Source organism: Scyliorhinus torazame, chromosome 11 (assembly GCF_047496885.1).
Source record: "Scyliorhinus torazame isolate Kashiwa2021f chromosome 11, sScyTor2.1, whole genome shotgun sequence".
Classification (NCBI taxonomy): domain Eukaryota; kingdom Metazoa; phylum Chordata; class Chondrichthyes; order Carcharhiniformes; family Scyliorhinidae; genus Scyliorhinus; species Scyliorhinus torazame.
In genome coordinates this window covers 80,166,972-80,190,163 of record NC_092717.1, presented here as the reverse complement: position 1 = coordinate 80,190,163, position 23,192 = coordinate 80,166,972, and the positions used below count along the sequence as shown (strand labels likewise).

Here is a 23,192-nt window from a genome sequence, read left to right as displayed (position 1 = left end):
GATAAGAGGTATCCAAGAGTAACATGAAAACAAGGGTCGGTAGAAATAAAATCAAAAATGCTGAAAATACTCAACCAGGCTTGCAGCATCTGGAGAGAGAGAAACAATAATGGTCTGTGATAGGGCAGAAATCACAAGACATTAAATGTCAAAAGAGTTGCCTGTGCAGATACAAAAGATACAAAGGGAGCAGTAATTGGACAAGTAAAGCCACAAAATACATGCCCAGAGAAGGTGTGAATGGCAGAATAATGGACAGCTGCCATCCAAAAGTAAAAATAAAAACAAAAAGATTCAGACCAAAACATACAATGAGAAAGGGGCAGCACGGCAGCATTGTGGTTAGCACAATTGCTTCACAGCTCCAGGGTCCCGGGTTCGATTCCCAGCTGGGTCACTGTCTGTGCAGAGTCTGCACGTTTTCCCTGTGTGTGCGTGGGTTTCCTCCGGGTGCTCCGGTTTCCTCCCACAGTCCAAAGATGTGCAGGTTAGGTGGATTGGCCATGATAAATTGCCCTTAGTGTCCAAAATTGCCCTTAGTGTTGGGTGGGGTTACTGGGTAATGGGGATAGGGTGGAGGTGTAGCCTTGGGTAGGGTGCTCTTTCCAAGAGCCGGTGCAGACTCGACGAGCTGAATGACCTCCTTCTGCACTGTAAATTCTATGATTCTATTGATTCTAAATGGGGCAAAGATTATGGTATGAAATTATTGAACTCAATACAGAGTCCAGAAGGCTGCAAAGTACCTAATCGAAAGAGGTGATCCTGTTCCTATGAACATACAAAATAGGAGAAGTAGGCCATTTGGCCCCTGCTCCGTCATTTAAGGTATTGGCTGATCTGTTTGTGTCCCACATTCCCATGTAACGCCAATGAACCTTTGATTCCCTTGCCGAACAAGAATCTATCTACCTCCGCTTTAAAAGTATTCAATTACCCTACCTCCATGGCCTTCTGAGTTCCAAGGTAGCACAAACCTCGAGAGAAAAATAATTCTCATCTCTGTCCTAAAAGGGTGACCCCACTTTTTATATCAGTGCCCTCTAAGCTTTGGACTCACCCACAAAATTAGTGGTTAGCACAGTTGCTTCACAGCTCCAGGGTCCCAGGTTTGATTCCCGGCTTGGGTCACTGACTGTGCGGAGTCTGCACGTTCTCCCGGTGTTTGCGTGGGTTTCCTCCGGGTGCTCCGGTTTCCTCCCACAGTTCAAAGATGTGCCGGTTAGGTGGATTGGCTATGCTAAATTGCCCTTTGTGTCCAAAAAAGGATAGGTGGGGTTACAGGTGGAGGTATGGGGATAGGGTGGAGGTGTGGGCTTATGTTGGGTTCTCTTTCCATGGGTTGGTGCAGACTTGACGGGCCAAATGGCCTCCTTCTGCACTGTACATTCTATGATTCTGTGATAAGGTGAACTATCCTTTCCACGTCCACCTTATGAAGACCATTCAGGATCCTAAAGACTACAATCAAGTCACCCTTGCTCTTCTGAACCCAATGGAAACAAGCCCAGGCTGATGTTGTCCATGTTGCAGGATGACGGAATGCTGGCGGAAGACAGATCACTTGCAGGTAGGTCTAAGAAGTGCTAGTATGCAACCACACCTGGTATCATGATGTGTTGGGTGTTCTGGATCACATACAGGTCACCAACACTTGAAGTAGTGCAACATTATTTTATTAAAAGGTTAACTATTTAAACATACTTGAACTATGGGTAAATACGATACCAGCTTTAACTAAAGACCTTTGCCTTGTCCTAACCAGTTGATGCACTCAGCACATGGAGAATGTCTGTGTTGCAGGCTGTGAGCTCGGTGCTCCTAGCTTGCTGCTGCTCGAATGAGCGGGAACTCTGATGCCCCCTGTCTTTATAGTGCGTGTGCTGTCACTGGTGATTGGCTGCGGTGTTGTGTATGTTGATTGGTCCCACTGTGTGCCCATCAGTGTTCGTCTGCACCATGATATACTGGTGTATATTATGACAGCTCTGACACCACATACCCAGCCCCAGTCCGGATCTTCAATATTTCCCTGGATGCAGCCTCCTCTGAAGCTGGTGCGCCAGCATGTGGCTCATCTTCTCCCCATGCTCGTATTGCACCCCTCTTGCCCTACACAGTTGCTCTACCGCCCTCCCAGTTGTCAGCCTGTCAAATTGCCCCTGCAACCTTTTCCTCCTCGCCAATCCCTCCACGATGGGCACCCCCGAATATTCCCTGTACACCTCCACTATCTCGTTCACTGGACGGTCATGTCCCACCCTCCTTTCCATATTCGCACAAACCGTAAATGAGATAATTTCTCCCCGGAACACTGCCTTCAGTGCTTCCTAAAAAATGCCCGTCGCCACCTCCCCATTCTGATTGAACTCCACATAATCCCTAATCGCCAACCGCACCTTATCACAAAAACCTCCACCGCCAACAACCCCGAGTCAAACCTTCACCCGGCCTCTGCCCTCATCCCGTACTGAACCGAATATCCAGCCAGTGGGGTGCATGGTCCGAGATAACTATTCCCGCACACTCTGCCCCCTCCACTCCAACCAAAATCTCCCGACTCACTACAAAGTAATCAATCCTCAATAGACGTGTGAAAAGAAGGAATACTCCCTTCCCCCTGGGTTCTGAAAGCACCATGGATCCACCATACCCATCCTCTCCATAAACCCCACCAGCTCCCTTGCCATTCGTACCCTACCCTGGCCACCCCTCTTGGCCTTCTCCCCCACCACCTCACTTCCATTCACCAGCATAACCTGCTAGCGCGGCTGCCCCTGCCCAAAGGCACATCCTAATGACCTCCCCCCTCCCTCTCCCCCACCACTCCTTAGCTGAATGAAGGCCTCCTGCTGGTAGCCTTCTCCAAAAGCAAACAAACAAATGTTAAACACAAACAGTCTCATAAAACAGGAGGGGGGATGGGAACACTCATCCCCACATAAACTTTTCACCCCTACAATGCCTTACAATCTCAACATTGAACAGAACCGCCGCCAACCCCCCCCCCCACCCCCCCCCCCCACCACCCCACAAAAAAAAGGCGAAAATCCCCCAATCCCTACACCCACTTCAAACATGCTCCCGACCATTACATAGTGCCAGCATCCTGGTTCCCAAGCATTGTCTCCTTAATGAAGTCTTCGGCCGCTTCTGGGATCTCGAAATAATACTCCCGGCATCCGAACGTCATCCATAATTTCGCCGGGTAGAGCTCCCAAAACCTGATCTGCCGCCAGTACAGCACCGCCTTGGCCTTGTTGAAACCTGCCCGCCGTTTTGCCAACTCGGCTCCGATGTCCTGATAAATCCGGACGTTATTTCCCTCCCAGTCGCAGCTACGCTTCTCCCTGGCCCACCGTAGAATTTTCTCTTTCTCCACAATTTTATGGAGTCTCACGATTACCGTCCGCGGCGGCTCCCCAGCTCTCGACTTTTGCCTCAGAGACCTATGCACTTGGTCCACTTCAGGTGCCTTATCTAGCACCCCTTCTGCCACCAGTCCCGCCAGCATCCTCGAGACGTACCTTGTGGCACTCACACCTTCCACTCCCTCAGGCAGGCCCACTATTCGCAGGTGCTGCCTTCTCGAGGCTCCTCCACCTTTGCCCTCAGCGTTTTACAAAGGTCTCCTAGGAGCCCCACCTCCGCCTCCAGAGCCACCACACGATCACTGTGGTCCGAGATCACTCCTTCAATCTCCCAAATCTGTGACCCCTGCACCTCCAAACACCTCTCCATCTGCTCCAAAGTACTCTTCAGGGGTGCCACAGCTTCTGCAATGGCCTTTGCATGATCCTCATGCATTTCTTTCCTCTGTTTCTGGAATTCCTTCTTGATAAAAGTCATCAGTTCCTGTATCTGGGGCCTTACAGCTTGCCCCTCCCCCGCCTGCATGCTGGAAGAGACTGTCTGTGAAGCACAAGACTGTTTCAACTTTCCAGCCAAACCTCTCAGTTTTCTGCCGGGTCCGGCGATCAGAAGACATACCATTCCAGGGGTAAACTACTCCTCTAACATTCATCTACGCCTTTTCATCAAATTTCCACCTGGATCTGGGTAAAAAGAGCCCTTTTCTGTAACTTTGAACATGAACAGCCCTTTGTGTGACCAATCACTCCATGGTCACAAGTGGAAGTCAGACCATTTTGAATTCAACCAGAGGCTAGAGACCCTGGAGAATAATCCCAGGGGTACAGCCTCCTATCATCAACCCTCCTCCTCACTCTGCGCTCTGTGTTCCATTTCCCTGTTGCACTGCAGTTCATGAAACACTGCAACTGCAGACCCCATGAGTGATAGTAAACTTTAGGCTGACGGACCTTCAAACGCCACTGAACATGATGGAAAATTCTGGTTGTTTTGGACTCCAACAACTTTTCAGAACTCCCCCACGAGAACACACAGTACTTTCACAAACTCTGTGACAGGAAAAGAAAATCAAGAGCACCTCGCCAGAATGTCCCTTTAGCAGAGCTAGTGGCAGAAGTGAGGAGACGAGATAGTGTGCAGCTGTACACATGTAAAGAAAATGTTTAAGGGAGAGTACCAACAGAACCTCAGAGGTCCAAATTGTCAATCTGAGAATCAAATCAGCGCAAGATTGAGTGGCATCATGATCTGTCCTCTGCATGCTTAACATACATGCCTGGCCCACACTCGCCCACATACACGCAAGTTACATTTAGTGGCCTGTGCCACATATAGTAGGAACCTGATCAACTTCCATTTTCTGGAGTCTGGGCTGCTGTATCACCAACAGCAGCCCAGTCTTGTGGTACTAAGGTTTCTCAGAAACAGGATGTAGCCAGAGATGACAAGTTCAGAAAATAATTAGACATGTTGAATCCTTTTCTCAGAAAGCCAGTGGAAAATAAGAGATGCACAACCCACGCTTGACTGGAGGGAAGGAAACACAATCTGAATGTCTTTTCCTCCAAACTTTCATCTCAATTGGACATTGTCACTTGGGTGCCCTCTTTCTTCTGCTGTGCATATGTGGTGTCATTTTGAAGATTTGCTGTGTAAGGGTCTATTCTGTTTGTTCTTGTTAATCCCCTGTTTATTCCCACATTTTCCCTTTCTTTGATTTTTGCTGTTACATTTTTGATCCATGATTGTTTAATGGACCTGTGACTTTCAGGCAAAACAGCCTGAACCATTAGTTCAAACAGGAAGATCCAGAAGGCTGTGATGTTTTGGACTGACCAGTGATGGCCCGAATTGATTGATGTGGCTGGTAGCCCATGAATGGGCCCAAAAGGCTGTGCTCTGCCCAGTAACAGGTCTGATTGGATCTAATCCCACTGGAATGTTTCTCAAAGTCACAGGGTTCCATTTTAGTTTCACTTTTGATTTGGCAGTCTGGGTGAGGATTCCAACTATTCCTCTTGCAAAAGATTCAGATAAACTCTCTCAATACAACTACTGTGAAGACTCAATGGGTGGGATTCTTCAGCTGCGCCCATATGGAAACTGGAAATTCCCGCTTGAGGTCAATGAACCTTTACATGGCCCCCGTCCCATCTGTGGTGATCTTCTGACAGGCACGCTCAAGAAACTAGCCATCTCTCTCCACTAAATGCCACTCATTTGGAACTGGAAAAGCTTGAGGTCAAGCTACGAGTGAAGGCAAAGTTTGATATGAGATAAAGTATCTCAAGGAATAATAATAATAATAATAATAATAATAATAATAATAATCGCTTATTGTCACAAGTAGGCTTCAATGAAGTTACTGTGAAAAGCCCCTCGTCGCCACCTTCCAGCACCTGTTCGGGTAAGCCAGTACGGGAATTGAACCCGCGCTGCTGGCCTTGTTCTGCATTACAAGCCAGCTGTTTAGCCCACTGTGCTAAACAGAGAGGGGCCTGGAAATAAACCACAGAAGCAGAATCTGATATGAAACCAAGGGTCATCTTCAGGAAATGCTGTGAGTAATACATTTCTAAACTACAACGAAGATTGTCACAGGCTGTAAACTAGAGGTTTAACCAGCGTGCCTTGTGCCTGCTGCAAGGACCCATCATCTGAAGCAAAGACTTTATTCTCATTCATTTACATTTCTTTTTCCCTTCCCCCCATGTGTTTGTTATATATACTTATTAATATTTAACCAACAGAACCTGCTGCATATTTCACCATTAATTTTGTTATAAATAAACAGTAATTATGTTTCAACTTACAAACCTGGTGACTGTAAATATTGGGCAGCCAAAGAGTTTGGAAATTTTATTAAGAGTTATTGATTAATTCACTTGTGTTGTGACTCCACGGCATGTGGGGCAGGAATTGATTGCACACTTCCCAGGGTGGTGAAAGAGGGCTATTTTCAATTTCACAGATCCTACAGAATGTCGGACTTTTGCAGTGCTCAGTAATAGCCAGTGCCATAAATCTGGCATTTTCTAGAGTGTGTAGGTGATCCACTCCTCCAATTCACTGCCCAGGCAGCAAAGTTTAAAATAACCTTTGTCAGCTCGTTCACACTCAATCTTGTATTTTGCTAATGCATGGAAGCACCCTGATAATTAATGTATTTCTATTGATTTCCCTTGATAGCAGTATTTTTTCTTTCAATCAGTTTTTCTAATCACGTTCCAGTATGTGTGAATATACATGCTAACAAAGCAAACAAATGGATACAAACTTTTGGAATCGTTTCCTAAACGATTCCAGGGTGTCTGGCAGTGGAGTAGGAAATCTTACATCCAGTCTTTCAGAGAAGTGTTTCATTTGGGGTTAGTTTCAATTTACCAAGCAGTTTCATGCCTTTGTTTCTCATTGTGTTTTCAGTGAATTGTTCTCGTTATTTCACTGACAACTAGATTTTTTCTTCAAGTCCAAAAGCTTTTTGGTTTTCAAAACACATGTTTATGGTTATGTGTGGCCCCTTTAAGGGGTGATACTTTGCAGGCCAAGTGACAGGCCCTGAGCCCATTTGGACAAAGGACGTGAACTATCAGGTGTTTAGGCACGGATCTGGCAGTTGGCGTTTGGTCAGAGTTAGCCTGCGAGTCATGTGAATAAGGCTCGTGTAGAAGTTGTATTGTTCCATGTATGTAGTTCTCCTCAGTTAAATAAAGCACTGTTGTGGTTAAGCATTGCCTCATCACTTGCCTCGGAGAGGGGTCTTGTTTGCTTTTCCGCTTTTCATTTATAAGTCTATGTTTTAAGTTTTATATTGTTGGGATGGTTTTGTTGTTTTCTTTGTGTGGCAAAAATGATGAAAATATCTTGAATAAAAATATTCTTTAAAAAAGGTATCTGCAGGGAGGGCTGAGCCTGTAACTCTCAGCAGTACATCACCCACCTTAGCCACCTATACTGGAGAGGCACTGAAGATATTGGGGACGGTATCCATACCAGTATCATTCCAGCTGCCTTTAAGCATTGTGAAGGGAAAAAAGGCAAACTTCATGGGGCAGAATTGGCTGCGGAAACGCATTGCATTAGTTAGAAATATTCAGCATCACTGGTGGTGTTTCACAGGAGCTTCCACAGAAATACCACAAGGTTGTTGCAGAGAGAGTGAAAGCAAAGATTTATGTAGAGCCTGAAGCAACACCACCAACATTTTTCATGCCAGACAATGCCTTATGCTCTACACCAAAACATGGAGGTGGCGTTGAAGCGTCTGAAAGACCTGGGGGTTAATACTCCAGCACTATTTTCAGAATGGACAGCATCGATCACCCCAGTGTTGAAGTCAGACCGCTTAGTTCAAAGCACAGAGGGAGAATTCAGAATGTCCAATTCACCTAACAAGCACGTCTTTTGGGACTTGTGGGAGGAAACCGGAGCACCCGGAGGAAACCCAAGCAGACACAGGGAGAATGTGCAGACTGCCCACAGATAGTGACCCAAGCCGGGAATTGAACCTGGGATCCTGGCGCTGTGAAGCAACAGTGCTACCCACTGTAGATGATGGTGAACAGCCCTGCCAAAGTAAATACATATCCTATCTCCAGGATAAAAAAAATTATATCCCAATTTGTCAGAAGGTCTCAAATATATCAAATTGGATTTAAGCCATGTCTACCAGTAGCTTGAGCTTGAAGAGGTGTCAAGAAAGTTTGTTAGCATAAATGCTTGTTCCAATATACAAGATTGCCTTTTGGTATTTCATCGACCTGTGCTATATTTCAGCGCACAATGGAGAGCCTTTTGCAGGGAATTCTGAAGGTTATCATGTATTTGGATGATATCTAGTGATGGGGGAAACACCAAAGGAACACAGTGTAAATTTGGAAAAAGTCCAAGAGGTTTAAGGAAGTTGGTATTTACGAGAGCGAGAGAAGATTGATTGATTGATATTTATTGCCACATGTACAATGAAAAGTATTTTCCTGCGGGCAAGGGAGTGTACACAGTACGTACATAGTAGACAAAAGAATAATCGACAGAATACATTGACAATGGTACATTAACAAATGGAGATTGGTTGCAGTGCGGAACAAGGGCCAAACAAGAGCAGCATAGGGTGCCGTGAATAGTGTTCTTACAGGGAACAGATCAGTCCGAGGGGGAGTCGTTGAGGAGTCTAGTAGCTGTGGTGAAGAAGCTGTTCCTATGTCTGGATGTGCGGGTCTTCAGACTTCTGTATCTTCTGCCTGATGGAAGGGTCTGGAAGAGGGCAAAGCCTGGGTGTGAGGGGGCTCTGACAATGCTGTCTGCCTTCCTGAGGCAGCGGGAGGTGTAGGCAGAATCAATGGGAGGATGGCAAGCTTGTGTGTACACTGCAGTTTCTTGCGATCTTGCGCCGAGCAGTTGCCATACCAGGCTGTGATGCAGCTGGATAGGATGCACCCTATGGCACATCTGTAGAAGTTTGTGAGAGTCGATGCAGACATGCCGAATTTCTTTAGCTTCCATAGGAAGTAGCGATGTTGTTGATGAGATCACATATAAGGTTTCAGAGTTGATACAAAGGAATTGCACCCACTTGAAGATGAGATAGAGGCACAAAAGGAGCATTGGAACCAGGGAACACTTCGGAATTGAAGTCCGTTTTAGGATGGTCAGTTATTACGGCCGCTTTTTACTCAACATGTCTACCATTGTGGCAGCCCTGCATAAACTGTTGACGAAGAAGCACCAACGTTGAAAGTGGGAAGATTCCCAGAGGAGGTCTTTTGATCAGGTCAGACAGACCCAACATTCATTGGCTTTGCTGGTCCATTTCAACCCAGATAAACCCTTCGTAGCCACGTGCAATGCATCATTTTATGGCATCGGTGCAGTACCCACACAAAATAGAAGATGGTGTGGAAAGACGTGTCTCCTTCACAGTCAGAACACTGTTGGATGCTGAGAGGAAATACTCCCAGATCAACAAAGAAAGTCTGGCCGTCAGTAATGGTGTAAAAAATTCCATCAGTATATTTATGGCCGGCACTTCATCTCGGACCACATGTCATTTATAAACCTGTCCCACCAATAGCTTTGGCCTGAGTGCAGAGATGGACACTGCTCTTGGCTGCCTATTCATATGCACCTTTCAGCACAGATCGGGAACCCAGATATCAAATGTGGATGTTTTGAGAAGGCTTCCACTGTCACAAACAATATCTGAGCCTCCCACTCCACAGGAGATCATCCTGGCTCTAAATTTTCTTGGTACTCTACCGATTTCATCCCCCCCCCTATGAAGACATGGACCAACAGAGACCCTGTGTTGTCAAGAGTTAAAAAGGTGGTTTTCATTCCTGATATTTTGAGAAATCAGAACAGATTTCTCTGCCAAGGTGGCAGCCTGTCCTCCAAGAATTGCACAGCAGTCATTCTGATCAGTCGAAGATGAAGATGCTGGCCAAGAATTACTTTTGGTGGCCAGGGATCAACAAGGACATCAAAAGTATGGCCAATCAATGCAAGCAGCGTCAGTCTCAACCTAAACCTCTGCCTGCAACAGGTTTGCACCCTTGGGAATAGCTGGGGCACCCATGGATGAAACTCCATGCCGACTTTGCAGATCCCTTTTTGGGTACGATGTCTTTGATTGAGGTAGATGCCCATTCGAAATGACTGGATGTTCAGCGTATGCGTTCGACCACTGCTGCTGCCACTGTAGACAAGCTGCACCAAATCTTTGCATTCACAGCCTGCCCAAGGCGATTGTCTCAGGCAATGGTACTGCCTTAACAGCCAAAGAGTTTCAACTCTTTGTTAAGTCCAATGGAATTCAGCATGGAAAGACAGCACCCTACCACCCTATATTATACAGTGTGGTTGAAAGAGCTGTCCAAACTTTCACAGCAACTATGAAAAATAAAGCCAATCAAACAGTACATCATAACTTTACTTGTTGTACTGACCACTTTTCTTTTAGTCAGTCCTGTAAAGGGTCTCCCTACCTTCCCTTTCAATTCTGACAAGACTCCAACCCAAAACCTTAACCCATCTTTTTTTCCTTTCAGATGAAGCATTTTTATATAATATTCATTTACTTTATCAGACCCATATTTTTGGTCAGATTTAATTTTCTTCAAGTTGTAAATTTGGACATGGGGTACCTCCTTGCATTTACCATTAAAAAGGTTGTATTTAAGAAAATAAAAATCAATGTGTTTATTGGTTTCAACAGCATCCTCATGAGAATAACAATCTAAAACTGTTGTTTAACACAGATGACTCTGTAACTGAAGAGATGATCAATAATGCACTTACACATGCAGCACAGTGATAGGGTCACCAACTTCTCCTCCATCGCCGATTGTGAGAGTGTCATAGCCTATCTCCAAGTCAAATTCTTCAAAATCAATCTGGATCACCTGTTGTTAGAACAGATAAGACAACAACAGAGCATTGAGCAGAGAAATTCCAAAAAGCACCAGGTGTGTCATTTGTATTGACTATGTTTGGTTCATAGCCAAAGATTATCACTTGTCATTTTGTTTTTGTTCAATTCAAGCACAGTTCCACTCATGATACATTTTGTGTAGACAAACAAATCATAATGTTCCTGCCATTTTTAAAAATTGTTATATTTAAAATGATAAAACAGGTAGGATTAGGTGTGCACTCAATCATAAATTACAATTGAATGAAAATGAGCAAGGTTCTAAGGATGCAACACCTTTTCATTGTTTACAGCTGTCAGATTAAAAAAAGCATTTGCATGATATTGATAACTTATTGTTGCAGTGAAAATGCCAATATAGTGTAAATTATATTTTTAACAGTAAGAAGGTTCCCCCTTCCCAATGTACCGACACATCTGGTTGCACAAATGCATTGGCAATACTGCAAATAGCATCAAATATAATGACTCATATAAACTCTTTATCGACTATCAAACTGGGGCGGCAAGGTGGCGCAGTGGTTAGCACCGCTGCCTACGGCACTGAGGACCCAGGTTCGATCCCGACCCTGGGCCACTGTCCGAGTGGCGTTTGCACATTCTCCCCGAGTCTTCGTGGGTTTCACCCCCACAACCTAAAGATCAGCAGGTTAGGTGGATTGGCCACTCTAAATTGCTCCTTAAATGGAAAAAAAATAATTAGGTATTCTTAATTTTTTATTTTTTTTTAAATAGACTATCAAACTGTTCCTAGATTCTATGTATTGTGGCAGCTCAATTTCAACCTATGCTGTAGTCATTAAACATTGAAATGTGCAATCAAAGAGGAAAGGCATCAAAACACCATATGACAATCTATAAGCAAAGGAATTGCCAGCCAGGTTTTAAAGATAGGAAAACTATTGGAATGGAATTCAAACAGTTTGCAAACACTCTGAATTCTACTTTGATCAACATGTTCCAGGTTGGGATCTGATTTTGTTAACATAGCATCGGTCCCACGTTTCTTCAAACATCATTTCTGTTGCAAATGTTTGTGCTTGGCATGTGTAACTGATAAATGATGTAAGTTATATTCCTCCGAAAAAGATGTAGGAACGAGGGGCGTCATTCTCCGACCCCCCGCCGGGTCAGAGAATGGCCGTTGGCCGCCGTGAATCCCACCCCCGCCGAAGTCTCCTTACTGGAGATTGGGTGGGGGCGGGAATCGGGCCGCGCCGGTTGGCGGGACCCCCCGCTCAATTCTCCGGCCCGCATGGGCCGAAGTCCCGCCCAGAAATTGCCTGTCCCGCCGGCGTAAATCAAAGCTGGTATTTACCGGCGGGACCAGGCGGCGTGGGCGGGCTCCGGGGTCCTGCGGGGGACGCGGGGAGATCTGACCCCGGGGGTGCCCCCACGGTGGCCTGGCCCGCGATCGGGGCCCACCGATCCGCGGGCGGGCCTGTGCCGTGGGGGCACTCTTTCCCTTCCGCCTCCGCCACGGCCTCCACCATGGCGGAGGCGGAAGAGACTCTCCCCACTGCGCATGCACGGGAAACTGTCGGCGGCCGCTGATGCTCCCGGGCATGCGCCGCATTTCCGTGCCAGCTGGCGGGGCACCAAACGCCATTTCCGCCAACTGGCGGGGCAACAAACGCCATTTCCGCCAGCTGGCGGGGCGGAAATCCCTCCGGCGTCGGCCTAGCCCCTCAATATTGGGGCTCGGCCCCCAAAGATGCGGAGCAATCAGCACCTTTGGGCCGGCGCGATGCCCGTCTGATTGGCGCCGTTTTTGGCGCCAGTCGGCGGACATCGCGCCGTTGGGGGAGAAATTCACCCGAGATGTCAGACGGTTTTCTTTCACACTCCCACAAATCATTTAGCAAGAGGTCATCCATTCCATCGCTGTGGAACATCAAACTGGAAGAATTTAACATTTGACTTGTCAAAAGCTTGTGAAAGCATTGAGATTATTTGAGAAACTACTCCGGGTGTGAGATGCCAAAAAGCCTCACTTAATTAAGACGTTCAAATTATGCAGGTACTTCAGTGCATCATAGGAGGCTGTTGCACAGTTTGCAATAATTGGTTTTGGCTGCAAACAGGCACAAAGATGTGATGTCACCCAAAATGAATGGAGGGAAGCAAAGTAAAGTTTAGCCTGATTTCTTCATATTTCTCCATCAGATGGAATTAAGCAGGATCGAAACCAAATCCTGATCAAATGCTGATACCACTTTCTTTTTTTAATGTAAATATTTTTATTAGCTTTATCAAAATGTTTCTTAAACATCAATTTTTTTTAAATAAATGTTTTTTATTGGGTCTTTGAACAAAGTATATTTACCATTATGTACACAGAATAAGATATAGAAGAGAAGGCGCACACAAACATACCAAAAAAAAAAGTAATAATAAAAAATAAATAAAAAATAAAATAATGTAAGGTATTATGCACCAGCTCAACAGCAGCACCTCTGTACAATTGGCAAAATTATTTACAACACATAAGTAGGCAACTGTTTGTGTGTGTGCTTCTCCCGGACGGATTTCGCTGCCGTTGTCGTCTCGCTCTCACCTCCGCTTCAGCCGTCCCTCCCGGCTTTCGCCTGTATTCTCCTTGTTCTCTGTTCCTGTAGATGCCGAGTTTGTTATCGTTTCCGGTGCCCTCCTTCTGGCTATCATTTCCCTGCCTCCCCACCACCTTCCTGGTTCTCCTCTATTGTTCCCTATCTCTTCCTTCTTCCCCCCCTCCCCCCTGCTTCTGCTCCCTCCCCCCCCTCCTTTGATTCACCTTTCTTTCCTCTTAGGTTTAGCTGTCCCCCCCCCCCCCCCCCCCCACTCCCCAGCTAGCTGGAATTTCTGGCTAGCTGGAATTTCTCTGTCAGTTCGTCCAGTGCTGCCACCCTGCCATCCGCATATAGGTCCCTGACTGTCAGTGTCTCTCCGGCCTGTCTCATGCTTTGGCTACTTTCCCCTGATTCTTGGCTACCTGGCTATTCTTCTGCTTGTTTGTTGGCCACAAACAGGTCCAGGAACAATTGGGTGAATGGCTCCCACGTTCTGTGGAAGCCGTCGTCTGACCCTCGGATGGCGAATTTGATTTTCTCCATTTGGAGAGATTCTGAAAGGTTGGACTGCCAGTCTGCAGCTTTGGGTGGTGCTGCTGACCGCCAGCCGAACAGGATTCTCCAGCGGGCGATCAGGGAGGCAAAGACAAGGGCGTCCGCCCTCCTCCCCAGGAATTGGTTTGGCTGGTCTGAGACCCTGAAGACCGCCACTTTCGGGCATGGCTCCACCCTCATCTCCACCACTTTGGACATTGCCTCAAAGAATGCTGTCCACTACCCCACAAGTCTGGGGCAAGACCAGAACATGTGGGCATGGTTGGCCGGGCCTCCTTGGCACCGTTCACATCTATCTTCCACCTCCGGGAAGAACCTACTCATACGGGTTCTTGTTAAGTGGGCTCTATGTACCACTTTTAGTTGTGTCAGGCTGAGCCTTGCGCATCTGGAGGTGGAGTTGACCCTATGCAGTGCTTCGCTCCAGAGTTCCCAACTTATTTCAAACCCCAGGTCCTCCTCCCATTTCTTTCTTGTTGCGTCCAGTACGGTGTCAGCCCTTTCTACCAGTCGGTCATACATGTCGCTACAGTTTCCTTTATCTAGTATGTTTGCGTCCAGTAACTCTTCCAGTAATGTCTGTTGTGGCGGTTGTGGGTTTTGTTTTTTGAAGGACCTTCTTTGGGATCCTAGCCTCTCTCCTCTCCCCCCCCCCCCCCCCAAATACGAACGCCATGATTAGTTTGTCTAGTGCATTGAAAAAGGCCTTGGGGATGTAGATCGGAATGGATCTAAGTAGGAAGAGGTGCCTGGGCAGTACGTTCATTTTGATTGTTTGTACTCTCCCCGCAAGGGAGAGTGGGAATGTGCTATATCTTTGCAGGTCCTTTATTACTTCCTCTGTCAGACTGGTGAGGTTCCATTTCTGGATCCCTTTCAAGTCATGGGCTATTTGGATCCCCAGGTAGCGGAATTTGTGTCGGGCTTGTTTAAACGGCAGTCCCGTTAGTGCTGCCCCCCCCCCCCCACTTGTCGGTGTACCGGGAAGATCTCGCTTTTGCTCATGCTGAGTTTGTAGCTCGAGAAGGCGCCAAACTCTTTCAGGAGCGCGATGATTCCGTCCATGATGCTCTGTGGATCCGAAATGTAGAGGAGCAGGTCATCTGCATAGAGTGAGACTCTGTGCTCTCTGCCGCCCCTTCAGAACCCCCTCCAGCTTTTTGCTGCTCTGAGCGCAATTGCTAGTGGCTCGATCGTGAGAGCGAACAGCAGCAGGGACAGTGGGCATCCTTGTCTGATGCCCCTGTGCAGCTGGAAGTATTGGGAGTTGGTGTTGTTGGTCCATACGCTCTTCATGGGAGCATTGTATAGGAGCTTTACCCAGGCGGTGAACCTTGTTCCAAGCCCAAACCGTATTTCCATTTGACTCAGTCGAAGGCCTTTTCTGCGTCTAGGGAGACGATCATCTCTGGTATTCTCTCCCCGGAGGGGGTCATTATCACATTCAGCAGGCGCCTGATGTTCGAGGTAAGCGGTCTACCTTTGACAAAGCCCGTCTGGTCCTCTACGACCACCTCTGGTACGCAGTCTTCTAGCCTTTTGGCTAGGATTGAGCCAGTATTTTGGCATCTGCATTCAGCAGTGAGATGGGTCTGTATGACCCACATTCCGTTGGGTCTTTGTCTTTCTTAGGTATCAGCGAGATTGAGGCCTGTGCTAGCGTAGGCGGCAGTGTGCCCCTCGCTAGCGAGTCTGTGAACATCTCCCGCAGGTGCAGGGCCAGTGCTGTCGCAAATGTTTTATAGAAGTCCGCCGGGAACCCATCTGGTCCCGGCGCCTTCCCAGCCTGCATGGAGCTAATGCTGTCCATGATCTCTCCCAGTGCTAGTGGTGCTTCCAGGCCCTGTTTTCTGCCCTTCATCACGACTGGTATGTCCAGTCCATCAAGGAACCTTTTCATCCCAGTCTCCCCCCCCATTGGGGGCTCTGAGGTGTACAGCCCTTGGTAGAAGGCCTTGAAGGTTTTGCTGAACTTTTCTGATTCTGTTTCTAATGTGCCTCTGGTATCCCTGATTTGTGCAATTTCTCTGGTGGCTGCCTGCTTTCTCAGCTGGTGTGCCAACAGGCGGCTGGCTTTGTCTCCATGTTCGTATAGGATCCCACGTGCCTGGCTGAGTTGGTACACTGCTTTCCTGGTGGAGAGCAGATCAAAGTTCCTTTGTAGCTATTTCCTCTCTGCCAGGAGCTCTACGGTCGGGGCCTCGGAGTATTTACGATCTACCTCCAGGATGGAGTCGACCAGCTGCTGCCTAGCCGCCCTTTCCTCCCTATCTCTTCACGCTTTGAAAGTGATGATTTCCCCTCTTCGTACGGCCTTTAGCGCTTCCCAGAACGTGGCGGGTGAGATCTCCCCATTCTTGTTGTTCTCGGTGTACTCTGCTATGGCCCGCGATATCTTTTCGTTGAAGGCCTTGTCAGCTAGCACGGCAATGTCCAACATCCATGTGTGGCGTTGGGCCCTGCCCATCTCCAGCCTCATGTCCATGTTGTGTGGAGCGTGGTCTGATATCACAATTGCAGAGTATTCCACATTGTCTATCCCCGGAAGCACCGTTTTCCCCACCACAAAGAAGTCAATTCTGGTGTGCACCTTGTGTACTGGGGAGAAGAAGGAGAACTCCTTCTCCCCTGAGTGGGTGAACCTCCAGGGGTCCACCGCTCCCATCTGTTCCATAAAGTGACTGAGTTCCCTTGCCATGCTTGAGGTTTTCCCCGTTTTGATGTTTGATCTGTCAGTCGTTGGGTCCTGTACACAGTTGAAGTCCGCCCCCCATGATTAGGCAGTGCGTCGCTATGTCGGGGATTTCTGCCATGGTCTTCTTGATGAAGCTCGTGTCGTCCCAGTTGGGCGCATACATGTTAACTAGTACTACCGGTGCCCCATCCAGGGCCCCGCTGACCATGACGTACCGTCCCCCTGGGTCCGTAACCGCCTTTGTCGCCCTCATCCTCGTCCTCTTGCTGATCAGTATTGCCCCCCCCCAGCTCTCGTCCCATTGCAGCAATGGTAGGTTTGTCCCACCCAGCCTTTTATTACCCGCAGTCCGTCCTGCTCTCTCAGGTGTGTCTCTTGGAGGAAGTCTATGTCAACCTTCATATTTCTTAGGTGGGTGAGGGCTCTGGATCTCTTCACTGGGCCGTTGAGTCCTCTAACGTGCCAGGTGACTATCCTGGTGGGGGGCTTCGGTCCCCTCGCTCCTTTGGGATTAACCATGCTTACCTGGTGGACGTGCCCCTGCCCTTCGGGGTTTCCCTTTGTTAGAGGGCCGTCCAGAATGGCCGCCGTCACTGCTCTCTTCATGCGGTCGGGTCCCTGCGCCATGGCCGCCCACTGTGTGTCCACCACGCGGGTAGGCCCCTGCACTCTGGGGTCTCCCTTCGCCCAGACACCGAACTGGGTGGATGCTTGCAGCGATTCCTTGTTACGAGCCCTTGGTTGTGGCACTTTATAGCCCTATTGCTATTCCTTTTCTAGCCTCGTTTGTCCCTCCTTCCCAGTGTCGTCGTCCCCCTGGTCCCTCCCTCCCTGTGTTCCCCCCCACCCGGTCCCCCCCTTTCCCCCCATTTTTTCCCCCTCTCCTGTATACCCATCCTTTGTCCTTCTCTCCCCTGTTCCTATCCCCATTTGCTCTCCCGCCTCTGTTGAGTGTTCCCTCACCCCCCCCCTGCTGGCACTTTCCCCTCTGCTGGGGGCGCGCTGCGGCCCTGCTTTGCTGCATGTCCCCGGCGCTAGCTTTCCAGCTGGTGCGGTGTCCCCCGTCTCGGTAGTTACTGTCTCGCTTCTCCCTTACCCGGCCTCTGCGGTTTTCGGCCCGCTCTTCCCCCATCATATCCTGCACTCCTCTCACTTGCTCTCCCTTCTCCGCTACTCTCGTTCCCTTGTGCTGGGGCCTGGACTCTCACCTGAAGCGGTCCCTCGGGTAATGGTTTGCATTTTGTTCAGGGTGCGCTCGCTGTGGCGGGATGGGGGCGGGGGGGCCTGCCGTTGCCTCACTCCTCTTCCTCCCCCCCCGCATCGGCGTGTTGTTGCCCCTTGCCAGCGGCCCCTTATTTCTATCCTAGCTGTTGGTTTTCCAGCCCATGTTCTTCGACAAACCCGTTTGCTTCGGCGGCTGCTGTTAAGAAGTACTCTTTTTCTTGGTACGTGACCCAGAGTTTCGCTGGGTACAGCATACCAAAACACACTTCGTTCTTGTGACGAGCTGCTTTTGTTCTATTGAATTCGGCCTGTCTCCTGGCTAGGTCTGCCCCAATGCCCTCGCAAACTCTAATGAAGTGTCCTTCCCATTTGCAGGTTCTGTTTTGCCTGGCCCAGGGCAGGATTGTTTACCTGTCTTGGTACCGGTGCAGTTTAGCTATAACTGCCCTGGGTGATCCCCTGCCTTGGGCTTCAGGCGCAGTGACAGGTATGCTCTGTCCATTTCTGGTGGGTTGGGGAAAGTTTTCCTCCCCACTAAGTTGCCCAGCATCTCGACCAACGTATGCTGTGTTTTTTCAACCCTTGATCCCCTCTGGTAGGCCCACTATCCTGACATGTTGCCTTCTCGAGCGGTTTTCCTGATCATCTACTCTGCCCTTCAGGCTCCCCTGCATTGTGCCCAGTCTCGCCACCTCCTTCTCCAGGGCCGTGACCCAGTTGCTCATGTCAGTCACGGCTTTTTCCAGCTCCTTAATGGTCGCCACTTGGGCTTCCAGTTTCTCCTCTTGGGCTTCCAGTTTCATAGATTATCATAGAATTTACAGTGCAGAAGGAGGCCATTCGGCCCATCGAGTCTGCACCGGCTCTTGGAAAGAGCACCCTACCCAAGATCCACACCTCCACCCTATCCCCATAACCCAGTAACCCCACCCTACACAAAGGGCAATTTTGGACACTATGGGCAATTTAGCATGGCCAATCCACCTAACCCGCACATCTTTGGACTGTGGGAGGAAACCGGAGCACCCGGAGGAAACCCTCGCACACACGGGGAGGATGTGCAGACTCCGCACAGACAGTGACCCAAGCCGGAATCGAACCTGGGACCCTGGAGCTGTGAAGCATTTGTGCTATCCACAATGCTACCGTGCTGCCCTCTTGGGCTTCCAGTTTCTTCTCTGCTCTGCCCAGGGCAAGCTGCATTTCCGCCAGGGCCTTGGCCATTGCTGCCTGCACTGTGGCCTCTATGTCTGCTCTGGCCTCTACCTTGTTTTCCCGCTGATGTTCCCTCAGCGCCTCGGCAAAGGCTGCCTTCCAGTTCCAGTTCCCCCCTGGCCCAGGGGGAAAATGCTCTGTCCAGTTCTTTTTGTTGCGGCGAACCTTCCGTTCCGCCGCTTCGTGCGGCGATTAGCTCATCTGAACGGGCTCGCCCATTGCCCATCTGCTTTTGGTGACCTTTTATCCCTCTGCTTTGGCTCCCTTCTGGCAATTTTTTCCCTCCCTTCTCTCCTTTAACATTTTTGTTTTATAAAACTCTTTTCAAGTCAAATTTTTTTTTAAAGTGAAAACATTTCTTTTCCTTTCAAAGTTTTCTTTTCAAAGTTTTTTTTTGAAAAAGGGGAAGTTCTTTTTTTTCCCCTCACTCACCCAGGGTCGATAGACAGAGAGGCTTCTGGTCAGGATTCCCTCTTTGTTCCGCCGCCTGCCTCATGGTGGTTGCCGCCGGGGGGCGGGGGTGGGGTGGGGCGGGGGGTGTTGTCGGTCGTTCCTGCTGGCTCGGTCCCAGCTCGGTCTCCGCTTTGGTCCGGGCTGCTGCTCGTCCTGCCCCGCACTCTGCTGCCATTCGTTCCTCTCCCGAGTACCAAAATCTCCCTCTTTAATTCGCTTTGGAGCCCGGGTTCTTCTTCATCCCCACTCTCTTGTTGCGGGGGGCCCAAACGGGAGAATTTGCACGCTTGGCCGCAAGTTCTCGCCGCGGAGCGGGACGCAACTTTGTTCCCCCCCCCCCAGGAGCTCCTCCACCCGCCTCTTAAACATAAATGACATTACATATATTTAACTAACTTTTAACAATCCCTTCCTCAACCTGAAAACAATTATGTAACTAACTACTCCCTCCAATTTGAGCTGCTGACTGAGGTTAAATCCTTAAAGTGAGATATTATCAGACACCATCTTTCATAAAACCCCTCATCATTTCCTCAAGCTAAATTTAACCTTCGCTAGGCTTAGAAACTCCATTAAACCACCCAGCCATATTGAGGAACAGGGTGGAGGAACTGACCTCCAACCCAAAAGGATCCGCCTCCTCACCACAATCGAGTCAAAGGCGAAGACAACTGCCCCTGCCCCGGTCTGGAACTCAGCAAATTCCAACACCCGAAAATGGCTCCCAGGGTTCTAGGTCCAAATATAACACTGCCGACATGGTGCTAAAGAAGGTGTTCCAGAATTTCCAAGGTATCAGGCACAGCCAAAACATTTGTACATGATTGGCTGGCCCCCTCCCATGTGTCACAAATGTCCTCGACCCCTTCAAACATGCGACTCATTCTCAACCTCGTCAAATGTGTTCTGTGAACTACCTTCAATTGTATTAGTTCCAACCTCCATAAAATTTCATACCAAAGCACTTCTTTCAATGTCTCCCCTAATTTTTTATCCCATTTGGCCTTAACCCTATCCAGAGATTCTGATCTTGCTTCCATAATTTTTCGATAAATAGCAGAGATAACTCCCCCTTCTATCCCCAGAACCATCAACACCTCCTCCTTCAAAGATGTAGGGGGTAACACTGGGAAGGGAGGGAAAATCTTCTTTATGAAAGCCCATATCTAAAGACCTCCCTCCTTGGCAGTATATATTTCACCCTCAATGTTTCAAATGTTGCAAAATGACCTTCAAGAAACAAGTCTTTCAACGTGATCACACCTTTAGCCTCCCAGTTTTCAAACCCAACATCTATTCTTGCAAGTTTAAATAGATGGTTTTCTCGGACTGGCATTAGTTTCAACCCTGCCCCAAATGAAAAAGTTTGCAAAACTGCTTCCATATCTTCAGTGTTGACACTACAACCGGGCTCTGTGAGTATTTCCGTGGCGTCAGTGGGAGCGGCACTGTAGCCAGAGCCCATAGCCCTGAACCATTACATGCCCCTTCCTCCATCTGCGCCCATACCATATCTGGTTCCTTACCCCAGTATTGTACCTTCTCGGCATTTGTCACCCAGTAATAGTGCGCAAGATTCAGCAGGGCACGGCCGCCTAATTGTCACTTCCTCTGAAGCAATGATTTACAAATCCTAGGAACCTTACCAGCCCATATAAACAAAGAGATCAATCTTTCTACCCACATAAAAAAAGCTCAGAAAAAAAGACCGGGAGACATTGAAATAAAAATAAAAACCGCGGAACATTCATTTTTACCACTTGTACTTGGCCCGCAAGCGATAGGGGCAGACTATCTCACCTTTGTATGTCTTCTTTAACCCTTGCTGTTAGGCTTGTAAAATTTAATTTACATATCTAAGCCCACTCTCAAGCCACTTGTACCCCCGTACACCCCCCCCCCCCCAAAAAAGTATCTAAAGTGGTTAGTTACTGATCGAAATGCGTCATATTGACGGTACAACAAGGACATGCTGTCCTTTCTTGCTAGTTTGAGAAAAATATTTTGCTGGTGATCCTGAACCAACATACAGCAATTTTATTCGCCCAGATTCTGCACTTAGTAGTGAAGGAATGGGACTAATCATTCACTGCATTGACAGATTGCCACAAAACTTCTGTGGACTTTTGAGCACAAATTTGCTCTGAACTGGAGTTTGATCCAGCATGACGTCCTCAAAAGGGCATCAGTGAGCAGGGAAAGAAACAGCCTGGCTCTTCAACCTATCAGACTGAAGAATGCTCAGAGGCACGAAGGGATGAATTTTCCAGATTAATTTTTTTTTTCAGACATCGCACCATTTTCAGAACACAAAGCCATTTGCTGCAGTGGTGGGCTTTCCCAGGGTTTTCTTAGTCAGAGGGAACCAATTAATATCTCACCTGTAGGCTTCCCAACCAACTGGAGTAGGAAGGCAGAATGATGTAGCCATTTTGTCAAGGACGCATATCTAATTAAAAGGACCACAGCATGTTACCGACAAGCTGGGCAGGACATGGATTGCAGCACTGCTAGGAATGGCGAGGATAACTGGGAAGCCTGGCCTCTGGGTTATCACTCTTGCCTCAAGGTCCACCTGAGAGTGTTGAGAAGCTGTAGTGAAGTGAGCTCTTCAATATGTAGGACGCAAGCAGTCATGGTTTAAAAGTCCAAAGCTATGAGTAGCAGCAACATGGGTCATCAAACTTGGAGAAAGTGGACCACAAGGATCCAGGTCATTTGAAGATCATGACAGGTGATTGGGGAAACTCTGTCAAGTACCAAGTCCCACACCTGACTTGCCAAGCCTTGACCAATGGAGTATGTCTCAGGTCCAAGATCTTTCATCTTCACTTATTTCTCTCCCTGACGGTATCTCTGAGCAGCCACCGCTCACCAAATGGCCTGATCACCACCTCCTCCATGATCCCACCTCTAAGCACAGCTCCAAGGAACTGGGGAATGAATCTACACCGGGGGTTCTCAAGCAGGAAATATAAATTAAATTTAAATTGTACACATAAAACAAAATAAAGATTGGAAAAGCAAGATAGGATGAAGCGAAAGACAAAGCGGACAGATAAAGTGAGAAAATCTTTCTTTTAATCTCGAAAAATACGTTTATTTTGAAGAAATGAGACTCCATATTTCCGAAATTAAATTTTCAGTGCCAGAGGGGTTGGTTGACACCATCATGTTGTTTAAAATTCAGTTACTCTCCATTGCTCCTCCCCTAACGTTTCCCAACATGTTTAATGAGAAACTAGTCAATGCACATCATGACCTTGAGGGAAAATGGTGCAAACTGGAATTTCTAGATGTTTCCATTTAACTGCACATGTGCAAGCCATGTAAGTTGCTGTCTGATTTACTCTGCAATAACCGTGAGAGCACCATTATTATGAATGCAAAATACAGCCTGTATGTTGCAGTTGGTGTATTGTAATGTTTTTTTATTTAGTTAAAGTGTCCCCCCCCAGCAATTGGCTACTGCCTAATAAACATCCAAGGAGCTTTAGTTGGAAATCACGAAGAATAAGTAATGGAAAAGTTCCATGTACTTATTAGTACTGAACTGGAGAAGACAGCCTCATGAATGGGGCAAAATGAATCGTGAATTATGCAATGAACCATCGACACTGAAATAAGGGGCGGGATTCTCCGACTCCCCGCCAGGTCGAAGAATCGCCGGGGGCTGGCGTGTATCCCGCCCCCGCTGGTT

General features: G+C 48.0%; 1 protein-coding gene across 2 annotated transcripts in view; it reads right to left on the bottom strand.

Annotated features, from left to right (window-relative positions):
- csmd3b (CUB and Sushi multiple domains 3b) overlaps positions 1 to 23,192 on the bottom strand; it is a 2,718,576-nt gene that overhangs the window by 785,980 nt on the left and 1,909,404 nt on the right. For both annotated transcript variants that reach the window (XM_072467431.1, XM_072467430.1), the window contains one exon: positions 10,669 to 10,772. In XM_072467431.1, coding sequence (XP_072323532.1) covers positions 10,669 to 10,772 — 104 coding nt within the window. The remainder of the gene's footprint in view (positions 1 to 10,668; positions 10,773 to 23,192) is intronic.